This window comes from Gymnoscopelus microlampas (genome assembly GCF_963454915.1).
Source record: "Gymnoscopelus microlampas genome assembly, chromosome: 12".
In the NCBI taxonomy this organism is placed as follows: domain Eukaryota; kingdom Metazoa; phylum Chordata; class Actinopteri; order Myctophiformes; family Myctophidae; genus Gymnoscopelus; species Gymnoscopelus microlampas.
Window position 1 is genome coordinate 15340513 of NC_139949.1, and position 15012 is coordinate 15355524.

General features: G+C 40.7%; 1 protein-coding gene across 5 annotated transcripts in view; it reads right to left on the reverse strand.

The window, feature by feature from the left end:
* Positions 1-5076: 5076 nt before the first annotated feature.
* LOC311056666 (actin filament-associated protein 1-like 1) overlaps positions 5077-15012 on the reverse strand; it is a 45156-nt gene continuing 35220 nt past the window's right edge. For 4 of the 5 annotated variants that reach the window (XM_084073464.1, XM_084073465.1, XM_084073462.1 and 1 more), the window contains exons 14-19: positions 14602-14674; positions 11800-11908; positions 8961-9143; positions 8240-8406; positions 7620-7748; positions 5077-6968 (exon numbers count right to left, since the gene is read on the reverse strand). In XM_084073464.1, coding sequence (XP_083929590.1) covers positions 6939-6968; positions 7620-7748; positions 8240-8406; positions 8961-9143; positions 11800-11908; positions 14602-14674 — 691 coding nt within the window. In that variant the 3' untranslated portion in view covers positions 5077-6938. The remainder of the gene's footprint in view (positions 6969-7619; positions 7749-8239; positions 8407-8960; positions 9144-11799; positions 11909-14601; positions 14675-15012) is intronic. The other variant, XM_084073463.1, reaches the window with a different exon arrangement.

Genomic DNA, 15012 nt, shown 5'->3' on the forward strand with positions numbered 1-15012 from the left:
TTTTGTGTGACAATGGCACAGTATATGCAATGTGGCCCTCTGGAGTGAGTGTGGATATACAGTACAGTGGCCCTCTACATCATTAAAGTTGCATCACCCCTGATCTACAACTAAACAGACAGACACACACACACAGACACCAACTTTCAGTGATGGAAAAAGTACTCACATGTTTTAAGTAAAAGTATCAATACCACAATGCAGAAATACAAGTAAAAGTACTGTATTAAAAACATACTTGAGTCAAAGTACAAAAGTATTGGCATCGAAAATATACTCAAAGTATAAGTACTCATTATGCAGAAATGACTCTTTTTAAGTTTTCAAAATGTATAAAAATATTTTGAAAATATATTTTCAAAATATTGTGGAGGGGAGTAAAAGTACAATATTTCTCTGAGATGTAGTGGAGTAGAAGTAAAAGTATTGAAAATTGGAACTCCTTAAGTAAAAGTTCCTCAAAATTGTACTCAAGTACAGTACTTGAGTACATCTTAGTTACTTTACACCACTGACTAGGCCTGCATAGCGTCAGCATCACGACCGTCATGGATTAACTTCAACCTGGTGTTTGCACTTTCTCTATTTACAGTCCGTACATCTACATAAACGTTCACATTTCAAATATAAAGTTTTTACCTCATGGCCACAGATGTTACAATTTTATACGGGCCCGTAGAAGTACCCTTATTTTCCGTATTCTTCAATAAAAAGCATTTTAATCCGATCGGCAGCCATTTTCCTCATAGAGTTATAATGTATTAGAGTGCAATACACCTCCCAACCGATAGGGTAGCGTAGTTTAAGGCATATGGCGAAAAGACGGAGTAAATGGCCACCGATCGGATTACAATGCTTTTAATTGAAAAATACGGAATATACAGCTACATCTGAGGACCCGTACATAATGATAATAACCGCGGCCATAAATTAAGTAATTTATATTTAGAATCTGAACGTTTATATAGATGTAGGGGCCGTAAATTGAGAAAGTTCAAACACCAGGTTGAAGTTCATCCATTCATGTTTCAGGACTAAAACAAACACGGTTCATATTCACTTCACACAACAATGCTTCATCCTCATTAGTTGTTGCTTTTTTACCAAATCAAATCAAAGTGAAATTACACGCAATTTCATCAATTCCTTAATGCTAAGCAGTTGATAAGCTAAGTAGCTAACACACCTGTAGAAAACTCACCTGTTTCATTTGGATGGAGAATGTTTCCACAGTTTGGTTGCCAAACATTGGGTCCCAAACATTTGTTTGCTGGTAGGTGTGTGTGAGAGGGGGAGGTGCCAACAATTAAAGGACTCAAATAGCCCCGCCCCTCCCTGCTTCTTAGGGCAGTGTTCTCAACCTGTGTGTCGGGACCCCCAGGGGGGTCCCCACATGATTTTTTTTTTTTGGGGGGGGGGGCATTTTTAATACCTACAAAAAAAGTAAGAAAGAAAAGAAAAACACAATTACTGCATCAAAAGTAATCAACAAACTATACTATAAAAACTGGTCAAACATTGGCCAAAGTGTCACATAATATAAGAAAGAGGCAAAAAAAAAAACAGCCGATCTACAAGCTCACAACGCCTCGCTTTGTGAGGCGTTGTGAGTTTATAGATCAGCTATTTTCACAATGTTTATCTGTGGAACCAAGTCAAAATAAATTGAATGCCTCAACTCCTACATTCCAAGTGCATGTCAGGGTGGGGGATCCCCAGTTCAAATATGGTTATTTTAGGCGGTCCCCAGTTCAAATATTATTATTTTGGGGGGTCCACAGTTCAATTATGATTATTTCGGGGGGTCATTCTCTCAAGTTTTCCCCGTGACATGCTGTATCTTTTTTTTTTTTTTATGATTTGTACTTTATTTTCTTTTGTAGACAAACAAACAGAGAATTCACTTTCAACAAATGATGCAAACATTTTTTTAGACAAGACATACAGTAGACAAAAAACATTCTTAATCAAATAACAACATTACTAACGATTATTACGAGACAAGACATACCATACACATCATACAAATGAACAAAAAATGAAAACTTAAAGACAACAACAAAGGGAAAAACAAAAATATAGTGCACAGAAGCCTTGACATGCTGTATCTTTGGGGGAAAGACGTATTTACGTAACATAATATGACATGATTGTAAGGTGCTATAAAGTAGGGGTCTTCAACGTTTTCAGGCCAAGGACCCCCTAGCTGAGAGAGAGATGAAGCAGGGACTCCCTCTATATTGTATAAAATTGTGTTTCAGATTAAACTTATTTTGTTTACTTGGTCTGCTCTTTTTTTTACCTCTACACCTATATACCTCTTTGCCAAAAATAGCATATCTACAAGCTCACAACGCCTCGCAGCGCGAGGCGTTGTGAGCTTTTAGATCTGCTAATTTTGGCTAAAGTTCTCCTCAGAAGAGGGATGCTATAGGGTTCAAGTGGTTAATGTAAAAAAAACAAATCGTATCACACAAAGATTTGGCGGACCCCCTGTAGTAACTCTGAGGACCGCCTAGGGGTCCCGGACCCGCTGTTGAAGACCCCTGCTATAAAGTAATACTGTTATTCAGGTGGTGCCATGTGGGTGAAAAGGTTATTTACAGGATGAAAACGGTACCCTCTAGGGACCGTCTGACAAGTTAAGCAAGCACACATGTCGAGTAATAAATAACGACTGAGAGAAAGACTTTGGTTTTAATTGAACAAAGTTTTGTTCAGTTCTAGCAAACAAAGACGATTCAGTCAAAGTCAAAAGACAAAATATAGCTGCATAGATTGGAGAGAGAGAGAGAGAGAGAGAGAGAGAGACATGGAAACGGAATAGATTGAAGAGAGAGAGAGAGAAAGAGAGAGCGAGAGAGCCATGGAAACGGAATAGATTGAAGAGAGAGAGAGAGAGAGACATGGAAACGGAATAGATTGATGAGAGAGAGAGATGGAAACAGAATGGTTTGATTGGACACCTCAACCTATTGCCATTAACAGGATTCGAACACTCAACCTTTGTACTAATAGGCTGCAACACTACCTGTAGTGCTATAGCTTTGTCCAGGCTGATGTTGTCTGTTGAAGTTTATAAACTCTTGCCTTCTGTCATGAACCAAGCCCCTGTTTCACTAACACTAAGACCAGTCGTTCACAAACCATTTACCAATGAAGAAATTGTACACCTCCTCAGAACCAAAACTAGTGAAAGTAGCCGATCCACAAGCTCACAAAACATGAAAAGTTGTGAGATTGTAGATCGGCTATTTTCACAATGAAGTATGTTATACATTGAAAAAACATACTCTCGTTGCTATCTGAAAAGTTGTGAGATTGTGGATCAGCTATTTTCACAATGAAGTATGTCATACATTGAAAACACACATTCTCAAATAAGCATTTCATGTTATCTTTAATAATTGCACATGTATTCATTGATACAGTCTTGTTGTTTGCGATGCACTTTAAATGAAGTCTGCACCAAGTGAGGCTTGAACCGGCGACTTTGAGGTTGTGAGAAGAGGGAAGCCATTGGACCAACAGACAAGAACCTCTGAAAAAAGAGTTCACACAGATGATACAGTTTCACGCAAATAGCTGAAAAATCCTGGGTTTAAGTGTTTTTCAAACTGCTCAAAATTGCGGAAAATCTAAGGGCGGAGCTTGCTGGTCAAAGTGATACATGTGTTCCTCATGAGTCAAGGCACAAGTGTAAGCACGTTTCACGACTTTCGGCCAAACGAGGCATGACTTATGCCTGTTTAAAGTTTGCATTTTCAAAAAATTGCTATAGCGCCCCCCTTTGGCCAATTGGAGTAAGATTGGTTTCAGTGATATTTGGAATGACCCTCAACATTTCTGCAACGTTTCAAAGAAATGTGAGTCTGCATGTATGTGTTAGGGGCAGATGAATAATTTTCATAAAACTGTAATAGTGAAAATCTATCTCCTCCTGGGATTTTTGAGTAATCTGCACGAAACTCTTTACACATGAACTTTGAACCTCTGCAAACAAAACAGTAGTAGCAGATTTTCCATAAGTGAAAAAATGCAGAAGTTAAGAGCCAATGACTGTCTTTCATATAATTCAAAATGGTGGGAGATCTAAAGGTCAGAGGTCAAAAGTCAGAGGGTGAAAGTTGTTCAGCATGAGGAGACGCATATGTGTATCCAAGTTTCATGGCTCTAGGTCAAACAGGGCATGAGTTGTACCTGGTCAAAGTTGCCATTTTCAATTGAGTGCTATAACGCCACCTTTGGACGAAAGATTGTGAGAATTATTTCTTTATCGTTTTTCATGACCATCTACCATATGGCCGAGTTTCGTAAAAAGCGACAGCACGGTTCAGCCAGAACTGTGAAAAGTGGCAGAAGAAACAGAATAAAGCGAATAATAAAACAGGTCCAGAGCTGAGCTCTGGCCCCGTAAAAAAGACTATACACCCCGGGACTACGCACCCCTACTAAACCCAGGCTTTAAAAAAACACTGAACACTAGCAAACATTATTCTAAGTGTGGCCTTGTCGGCTGGCAACCTGGTTGGATTGTAAAGTGGAAAGAACCCTGGAGCTGAGCCTGAGGAAAACCGGCCTTTTAAACTTCCCTCTAGAAGGTTGGAAGGAACCAATCAGCTCCCTCCAACAATCTGCAAAATCCATCACTCATTCAATCAGTCAAGCACACCTGCATCCCATCACACACACACACACACGCACGCACGCACGCAAGCATGCATGCACACACACACACACACACACGCGCGCGCGCGCGCACATGCACGTGCACACACAGGCATACACAAACCTACACAGACGATTAAAACACACAGTAGTACAGATGAAATTAAACTTACGTCCTCCGGGTAGTAACAAGGTTGGGATACCAACTTCCTATCCGGAGAGGGAACTCAACAAAGATAACTAATCAGCTTCCATTTCGTAGTGTTCCAGTCCCAATGTTGTCTTGGGCTATTGTTGTTTTATAATGGCTTTTATTAAATAATGGGCGCGCATGTGATACAAAGGAGAAGTTGAATCACATATCTGAGATGTAAGCCCTCAAATATGACAAAAGAGGCACAGAGTGAATCTAATTTAAAATACATTTATATGAAGACAAAACAATGTAATAAAGTGCAGTACTCATAGTTAGAAACAGTGGTTGGCATCAACACAAACACGTTTGGTTAAATCAAAAATACTTTCACATTACAATAATAAACAGTTGCTTCTGTTACATTTTGTAGAAACACCACCGGGTTGTGTAGGTTCTGCTAATACTGAAACGAACATCATTACAAGTGGAATTTCACGAATACTCATAATTTAAGGTAGTTACAATAATTTATTTGGATAGGTAAATTCTTCATATTATCTTTTTTATCTTACTTTGGCAAACGTAAATGTAAAAACAAAAATGGGGAAATAATGTATCCTAATTGGTGGCCATCTATCATAAAATTCTTCATATTGTAGTGGGTAGAAATTCACATATCGTCATTGTTATGGCACAAGTCAAACAAAATGGACACCTTAAAAACGTGCATTTGCTATACTGTTTTCACAGCATATAACAAATTAACCTCATCCCTGTATAAAGAAAAACTTGAAAGTCGGCTTAAAAGCAGAAACCTGTTGCTTATTGTGTTTACATGACGTCACAGCACTATCTCAGAGCTCTGAGAAAGTCCAGAGTTTCCGACCAGGAATAACAAAGTTGGACGGAACATGTGGAATTCTTCCTACTAGAAGGAAGTCGGATAATCCCATTTGGCACGAATGCACAGTTCATAATAGGTGTATGACGTCTTATAGTGACATCATGTTTTGACAGCACCCACCAGTTGTTGTGTTGTCCTAACCTGTGCTAGTAAAGTAGCTGCAGCTGTTCCTATTCATAAAGAACAATGATAGTTTTGTTTGTTTCCACAAACATACATTTTGTGTCCCTGACACTCTTGGATGAGTCCAGTTATGCTGACTTGTCAACTAATGCATGTTTCGCTGACATTGCAGGAGTTTTGGGCATAAGACATATGACTACACCCACCTGTTGTTGTGTTATGCTAACATGTGCTAGAAAACTAAGTGGCTGCGGCTTCTCCTTTGAGTAAAAAGAGAAAGGTCTTTCTCCTCCATCAGTGGCCAGTGTAAAATGTCCAGTAACTTGAACCATGACATGACAATAACACAATAAATCCCTGATGTCTATCAAAACAATGGCATCTTTCATTGTCCCTATCAGCCCAGGGAACCATGGAATCTTCCTGAACATTCACCCCATGACACAATAAAGCCTCAGTTATACTGTACTTGGTTGTGCCGGATGTCACGCACCAAAACTATTTTCGGTGAGCAACACCGGCGGCACAGAAGTATGAATCAGGCTTTACCGTTTGAATTGCTCCGTCCCTTTGCCGTCCTGCCGTCAACATATCTCTCTTTCTCTGTAACTCGCGATGAACTGTGCGTACTCTACATGCAGATGATGCACACAAACGCAGCAATATGTGCACTCGCAAATATGCGGCACACCCACATACACAGAAGTGTGTTTGTGTGCACATAGGTGTACTGTAAGCATACCGCAAAAACACACACACATGTACTTTTAGCGACCTATGAGTAGCAATACTGTACTGGACCGGTACTGTAGGAAAATGACCAAATGTGTGATATTTACATTGCTTTATAAATAAAAGTCCTTTCCTACATGCAGAATCCTTCGTCTGCATGCAAGCAGCGAGCCCTCCTCCTTGTCATGTTCCTGCCAGGTTGAGAGGAAAGTGTGTCCTCATCCGTACATGTCCTTCCGCTCCCCTCTTCCTCTTGCCCTCTTTTACATTTCTCCTTTCTTTTATTCTTCCGTCTTCCTGCCACTCATAACGCCACAAAGGCCAGGGTGTCCCCCCCATGACGCTGTCCGTACTTCCATCCATCCGTCGGTCCATCTAGGTCACCTTCTTCTTGGACTCCCACTCCTGAAGAACAGGGACACGGCAGGACATGAGGACAGACATCCATCGCTGTGACTTTCTCTCATAAACTCCAAATCACTCACATGATTACAAACGCACACATCAAATCAAATCACACAATTAAGCGGAACATAATGGTAGGGACGGAATTTAACCGAGAATATGTCAAAACCCAAATAACCGACTTCAGGTTCAAGGTTCAATCAAAATGATCGACTAAATCTATTACCGGTAGTCTGATTAACCACTTCACTCTGTGTTAGGCTATACTTCGTTGTACAAAAAAAAGCAAAAACTGCCAATCTACAAGCTCACAACATCTCGCATTGTGACGCGTAGATCTGCTATTTCAGTTCAGTACATTGTGATGTATTGATTTGAAGTCATATCACCCAGCCCTAGCATTCAGGGATGTGATCACACTCATGGCCCTCACCACAGGGGATTTCCATCTCGTTAACTGGTATAATTTGGGGTTCCCTCAAAGGTCACACAGGTTCAAACGACACAGAATCTCTCTCTCTCTCTCTCTCTCTCTCTCTCTCTCTCTCTCTCTCTCTCTCTCTCTCTCTCTCTCTCTCTCTCTCTCTCTCTCTCTCTCTCTCTCTCTCTCTCTCTCTCTCTCTCTCTCTCTCTCTCTCACACACACAGTACCTTTGCTTTCTGCATGACGTTGCCTCGTGTGGCGGTGGTGCAGAGAGACGGAGGTCGTTTACGGAGCTCAGATGCTGAATTGACCGGTATGGTCTCACTGTAAACCTTCTCCACCTTACTGCCTTGTGCCTGGACACACACACGCACGCACGCACGCGCACACACACACACACACACACACACACACACACACACACACACACACACACACACACACACACACACACACACACACACACACACACACACACACACACACACACACACACACACACACACACACACACACGTACATGGCAATCAAAGGAATGGCTTAGTGTAACGCATAGTGTGGAACTAGAAAAACAACAACAGGGATGAAAAAAATAATACCACAGTGATGATAGAATCAAAACTTGATTATTATGGGGATAAAAATACACATTATTGTGCAAAAAAGAGAAGAACAAAAAGAAGAAAAGAAAAACTGTCGTAAAGGGAAAAAAAACAAATATAATAATATGGTTCTAAAAAAAAAAAAAATTGGACGTACACTGATGTAGCAAACATAAACAGCAAAGTATTGGCCAGTAGGCTAATGTTTTCATATTTAGCATAGTATGATATTGCAGGCAGCCTACCTTGGCACTCATTTTGGTATCAGTGGGCGGACCCAGCGCTCCTCCAGCCAACGACTTCTTCAGGTTTTCCTTCACTTCTGTCAATCTGAGTTCTAGCTCCACCCTCTCCTCCTCCTTCTGTTTACACAGAGCCTCCAGTCGAGCTAACCTCTGCTCTGCACCCCGGGCTGAACACACACACACACGCACGCGCACACACGCACACACACGCACGCACACACACGCACACACGCACACGCACACACGCACATACAGTATAGTATTGGTATAGCAGTCAGCGGTGTAAAGTAACTAAGTACATTCACTCAAATACTGTACTTAAGTACAATTTTTAGGTATTTTTACTTTACAGGAGTATTTAAAATGTTCAATACTTTTACTTCTATTCCACTACATCTCAGAGGCACATCTGAGCACAACGCAAAGCGAGGGCGTTGTGAGCTTGTAGATCTGCTATTTTCAAAGGACTTTTATACATTTCGAGTACTTTTACTTTTAGAACTTAAGTATATTACCAATACTTTTGTACTTTTATTTAAGTACATTTTGAAATCCGTGCTTTTACTTGTAACAGAGTAGTTCTACATTGCAGTATTGATACTTTTACTTTACTAAAAAATGTGAGTACTTTTTCCACCACTGAAAGCAGTGGTATGTAAATTGGAAGTTTAGACGTAATTGTGAAGCTGTTAGTATAGTATACATGTAATTTCTCTCACACCTTTGCCACTCTTCACCTCCTCCTTGGCCTCCTTCTTCTCCTTGCGGAGGGACACCAGTGTGGTCTTCAGCTTCTCCTTCACCTTCTCCAGCTCCTCCTTCTGTCGGAGGTACCTCTTGGCGTCTTCCTCCGCACGTGTCTTCCCGTACCGCCCGGTCTGGGAATACTGGGTCTGGTTCACACCTGTGAACGGCAACAACAAGTCCAGAAGAACAGCAGCATGATTAGCATTCACAGTGCTGTAGCTTACCTTTCATGATAAGAGGAGCAACAAAGAGAAAGTCAGACAATCAATTATTCTGGCGGTTCTCAACCTTTTCTGGACGCGCGCCGGCGTGCATTTTCATCACGTTATGATCAATCAATTGTGTTCCTGGCTTGGATCAATGGAACTAACGTAGTATATCAGCTAACACAGGGAAGCTGTCAGAACCTTCGCTAAAACATCCGGGAAAACGCTCCACACGCCCCAGACTGCCAGAAGGGAGAACGCTACTATGGAATGAACTCCCCATTGCAATTAGAACTCACTCCCAATCTTCTGCCGTAATCTGAAGACTCACCTCTTCAAACCCGTAGCACTTGCTCTAGCCTTGACGACCTTGCAGGAATATGCAAAGGCTGAAATGTAACTTAGATAGCATGTTATGTACAGATGCCAGGCATCCTATAATGTGTACAGTTTCAATGTACAGGCTGATGATAGGTTATTGGTTTACATATGTATTAGTTATTATTAGATTATTGGTTTACTTATGTATTACTTTATTATTAGATTCCTATTTCTATGCATTTGATGTATTATTGATGTATTATGATGTATTATCTTGTGTCCTTCGCTCTGGATTAAGAGTGTCTGCTAAATGCCTAAACTGTAAACTGTAAACTGTATACTTTAAGTTCCTATTTATTTATTTATCAGTATCACAACTCCATTTTCAAGGTTTTAAAGACAAAATTGGTTGAGAATCACTGAATTAGTGTGTCCACCAAAGTGTTCCCCCCTGCTGAAAGTGCAAGGCGCTCTTCTGAAATGCTCATCTGAGCATCGCTTGAGGGTGGAGCAATTTTTACAGAATCTTCAGAAGTGAAATGAAGTGAAATTAAATGAAAAGTGCAATGCGCTGTGAGCGTGTTCTGCCCTAAGTAGTGTGTTTTTTCAACTCTCGCTGACCAGATAAAAACGGCAAATGTGCACGTTCTCAACGCAGGACAGACGCTCAGGGCCTCGTCGTCACGCTCCTGGCGTTTCTAGTGTAGCGTAAATACTACACGGCTGCACACGCTGCGCTCAGGGGGAGAAAGAAACGCCTTGGTGGACACAGCCGCTTAGGCAGTCACTCCCTTTGTCAATTATTCTGGTCTGTCGACCATAACCTGCCAGGTACTCAGCCAGTGAGGGAAAATGTACTCACATTTTTTACTTAATACTGCAACGTAAAAAGAAAGTCCGGAATTCAAAATTTAAAAGTAAAAGTACAAAAGTATTGTTATCAAAATGTACTTAAAGTACCAAAAGTAGAAAGTACTTATTGTGCAGAATGTAGAGATCTACATCTAGTGTAGATCTCTACATCTATTGTGAGATCTACAAGCTCACAATGCGTCGCATGAGCTTGTAGATCAGCTATTTTCAAATGGCCGAAATAGGGCTGAAGTGAGTAATGTATAATAATAATCAAAATCTACAAAGTAACTATTAACTAAAGTTTTCAAATAATTGCAGTGGAGTAAAAGTACAATATTTGCCTCTGAGATGTAGTGGAGTAGAAGTAAAAGTACTGAAAATTGGAAATACTCCAGTAAAGTAAAAATACTTAAAAATTGTACTTAAGTGCAGTACTTGAGTAAATGTACTTAGTTACTTTACACCACTGACGATAGCCTAAAAATGGACGATGGTGTCGCACGCTGAAAATAGCCAATCTACAAGCTGACAACACATTGCACTGCAACCCGTTGTGAGCATGTGAGCTTGTAGATCCGATCCGCTATTTTCAGGCAGGCAAAGTAGTTCAGTAGTCCAATGAAGGCTCAGCTGTTTTTAAAGCCACAATAAAGGGTGCAGATCACTTGTTCTCACATTCCTTCCTAGCCATTAGATCTGGGAGGTGAAGGCCATTCATTATCACATTAAAAAAAGCTAGCTTTTTTTGTGTATAGTCCTTGATGATATTATTTGATGTGCTTTTTAAAATTATCAAATCAAATGAAATCTACAGCAGCAGTCTGGATACACTGGTCTAGAGTTATATAGATAATATAACATAATAGGACGAGGTTGGTTCACAGCAAGGTTACATGGCTCCTGGAGTTTGTATGTTCTCCCCACGCTTGTGTGGGTTTTCCTCCTACACCATGAAGACATAACCGCTATAATACTGTAGACTGGGCGATCATCTGAAAAGAGTTTGTGCCATTAGCTCAAGTGTGTTTAAAATGTTCCTATTTTTTGCCGGGGACCTCCTGGAACCCCCTCAAGGACCCCCTGCTGTTGGATCCCCGCATCCCACTTTGAACCACTGGCTGTAGGTACACACTCCTGCCATTGCCCTTGAGCAAGGTGGCATTACAACCCTGTGAGTCGGTCCCCTCCGGGCTGGGCACTGCATTGTATATGCTCACTGCTACTGAAGCAGTTTAGTTGGGATGGGTCAAAGGCAGAGGAGAGGACACGTTCCCCCCCAAGGGGAAATAATAAAGTAATTCACATTAAAAAAAATAGCTGGGGATTCCAAGGTCTCAGTGTGTCTCAGTGTGAATCGTGAACACTCAGCATTGATTTTTTTTGTTGCATAGCTTTTAGTATTCATGCAGGAACAGACTAATGAATACCCACTGGAGGCATGTCTCTTGATGGCCGCCTGCTGTTCTGTCTTATCAGACTCTCTGCTGGAGAAGGAGGCATGGCGTCTCACCTGGCCTGGCCTGCTCTCTGCCACCTCCTGCTGGATGGAAGGGAACACAACAACGCATTATTTTAAAGCGGTTTGCGGTCAAAATCTATGTGCAAATGGTAAATGGTGCATTTATATAGCCAAGTAAAAGTCTGGAATTCAAAATGTACTTGAGTAAAAAAGTACAAAACTATAAAAATCTTTTGAAAATAGCAGATCTACAAGCTCACAATGTGTCGCATCGCGACGCATTGTGTAGATCTGCTATTTTGAAATGGCCGAAATGTATATAGGGCTGAAGCAGCTAATGTATGTTTTGTAATAATAATCAAAATCTACAAAGTAACCAGTAACTACAGTTTTCAAATAAATGTAGTGGAGTAAAAGTACAATATTTGGATCCGAAATGTAGTGGAGTAGAAGTAACAGTATTGGAAACTGGACATACTCAAGCAAAGTACAAATACCTCAAAATTGTACTTAAGTACAGTACGTAAGTAAATGTATTTAGTTACTTTCCACATCTGGTGTGTAGCCTACTTATGTAAGTTTTTGTTTTCATTATATACAATTTGTTTCACCTGTCATGTTATTATCTGGGTCAGGTGATTGCCTGCTATTGTTTTTTTGCTAGAGCTGAGGCCAAACCAGTGTTTCATCTGTTTTCTTTTATTTATTTCTCTGATTAAGACCTACAGCAGTGTTTCCCAGCCTGGGAAACATTTTAAACATGTCGCACGAAATCATAACTTCCTTTATAATTGTAAAAAAAATAGTGACAACATTTAATATATATATATATATATATATATATTTTAAAAATAACAAAAATAGTCTCCCAGCGTTGTAAGCTTGTAGATAGGCAATTCGTTTGTGTGTGTGTGTGTGTGTGTGTGTGTGTGTGTGTGTGTGTGTGTGTGTGTGTGTGTGTGTGTGTGTGTGTGTGTGCGCGCGCAGGTGTGCGCACATGCGGGGGATCTCAGTTTTTGTCAGATGCGAAAAGTGGGCGCTCCAAGGGAAAAAGTTTGGGAGCCACTGACACTGAGTGGAAACATGTTGGCTTTTTCAACGATTTAGCCACTATAATAATGATGAACGATTTTATGTACTTCCTTTCTCGTTGACTTTTTCTTACATTTGGAGTGCCTGGATTGCTTTTCTCTTTACATTATTTAAAAGCGTTGTAAAATTTGGCATTCATATTTAATTTATGTACTAATGTAATTGCATTTTAGAACATTTGACAAATGCTCTTATCCGGAGCGACTTGCAATAAGTGGAAAAGTAGAACAGTAGTCAATAATGCAAGGGGTAGAAAAACAGGACAGGAAAAAGAAAAACGTATCACCAGCACTAAAGAAGAAATAATAATCATATTATGTTGATCATATCATATATATGTGGGGCGCATGCGCGAAGCGCGCGTGCAATTTTTAATATATTTTGTATTTTTACGGACATAAGCTGAAGTCTTTGTCATTTCTGTTCACAACACAACTGACCACTTTCTTAACACGCTGAGGAAGGCTTGATTCAATAAAAAGTACCAGAAGGTTTGTTTTTTTAACTGGCAGTCTTGACTTAGGGGGCGAGACCCCTCACCCCCCGTGACTGGAGTGGACACAATGTCAACAAGCCAGATTGTTCCAGGCCACGACATTAAAGCCTGATTTCTATTTAATCACTAAACAAAAATGGTGCTAAAAAGCACTAAAAGTGGTTCTTTGGCTACGAGAACCTATTTTGGTGCTACATAGCAGTGGTTTTCAACCTTTTTTGTGTCAAGGACCCCCAAATTGACACATATTATAGCCCACGGACCCACACTCTCAGAGTTACAGACAGTTACAGGTCAATTTGGTTCCTAACTATTAATTTGTCTGGGGACCCCCTGGAACCCCCTCAAGGACCACTGGTGGTCCCCGGACCACTGGTTGAGAACCACTGCTATATAGCACCTACTGTATTTTTTAACAACTTGAGCTCTATTATTAAATGGTAGATATGTGATTTAAAAATGCAACAAAACATTTATTTGAGTGCTTTCTATCGTTTGCAGGATTTCTTTTTACCTTTTCAGGGGCACTCAAGTATCCTAGACTGTATTCAAATTGTCTAATCTTGTGTCGCCGGGAGGCCGGCTGGCAACCTCTAAAGAACCATACGGGGGTTTAACAGGTACTTTGTACGGCAGTGGTGCTACTGTATATATATATACCCCCTTGACCACCCCAAAGAACCGCTGAAGAACCAACAATTCTTTGTGAGCTATACCATGCTGTCACACACCGGCAATAGCAGATCTACAAGCTAACAAAGTGTTACCATGTGAATCACAAAGAAAACTCTTTTTTTTTCTCCAACATTTCTTTTTCAACATTATTTTCTTATACGAATGCTATTTTATCATTCAAATCTTAAGTGTTTTACAGCTTATTAGGGGCCCCGGCCCACAAGTTGGGAATCGCTGTGATAGAGGAATGAAGATAAGACGAGGGAGAGTGGGGGGGGGGGGGGGGGGGGATATCTGGTCCAACGTTGGGAGCCTCTGCGTTGCGCAATGCCTGGAATGCTACAGAGGAATATGATGGTATTTCAGGATCAACGGGACCACACACATGCACTCACACACACACATGCCCTCACACACATGCACGCACACACATGCACTCACACACATGCACTCACACACATGCACTCACACACACACAGACAGAGACACGGAGCGGACAGTGTTTCCTCACCGCCACACTTTCATACACCTCGTCGTACATCCTGGAGTCTGCCGATGCCCCGTTGTTAGTGGTGGTGGCCCATCTAAGAGACAGACAGACAGACAGACAGACAGACAGACAGACAGACAGATCATGAAATTCTGTTAACTCATTAAGACGCATCTGTCATTTTAACCACTTTAACTTTAAATTTTATACTTTGGCTATTCAAAAATAGCAGATCTACAAGCTCATATGAGCTTGTAGATCTGCCATTTTTGAGAAATCATGAAAATGTGTGCAAAACATTTGTAACTCAAATCTTTGCTTCTGGGGGTCCCTGGAACTAAATATTTTGAGATGGGGGTCCGTGGCCAAATATATATCATTTTGGGGGTTCTTGAAATTAAAAAGTTTGAGAACCAATGATATTATAGCAAC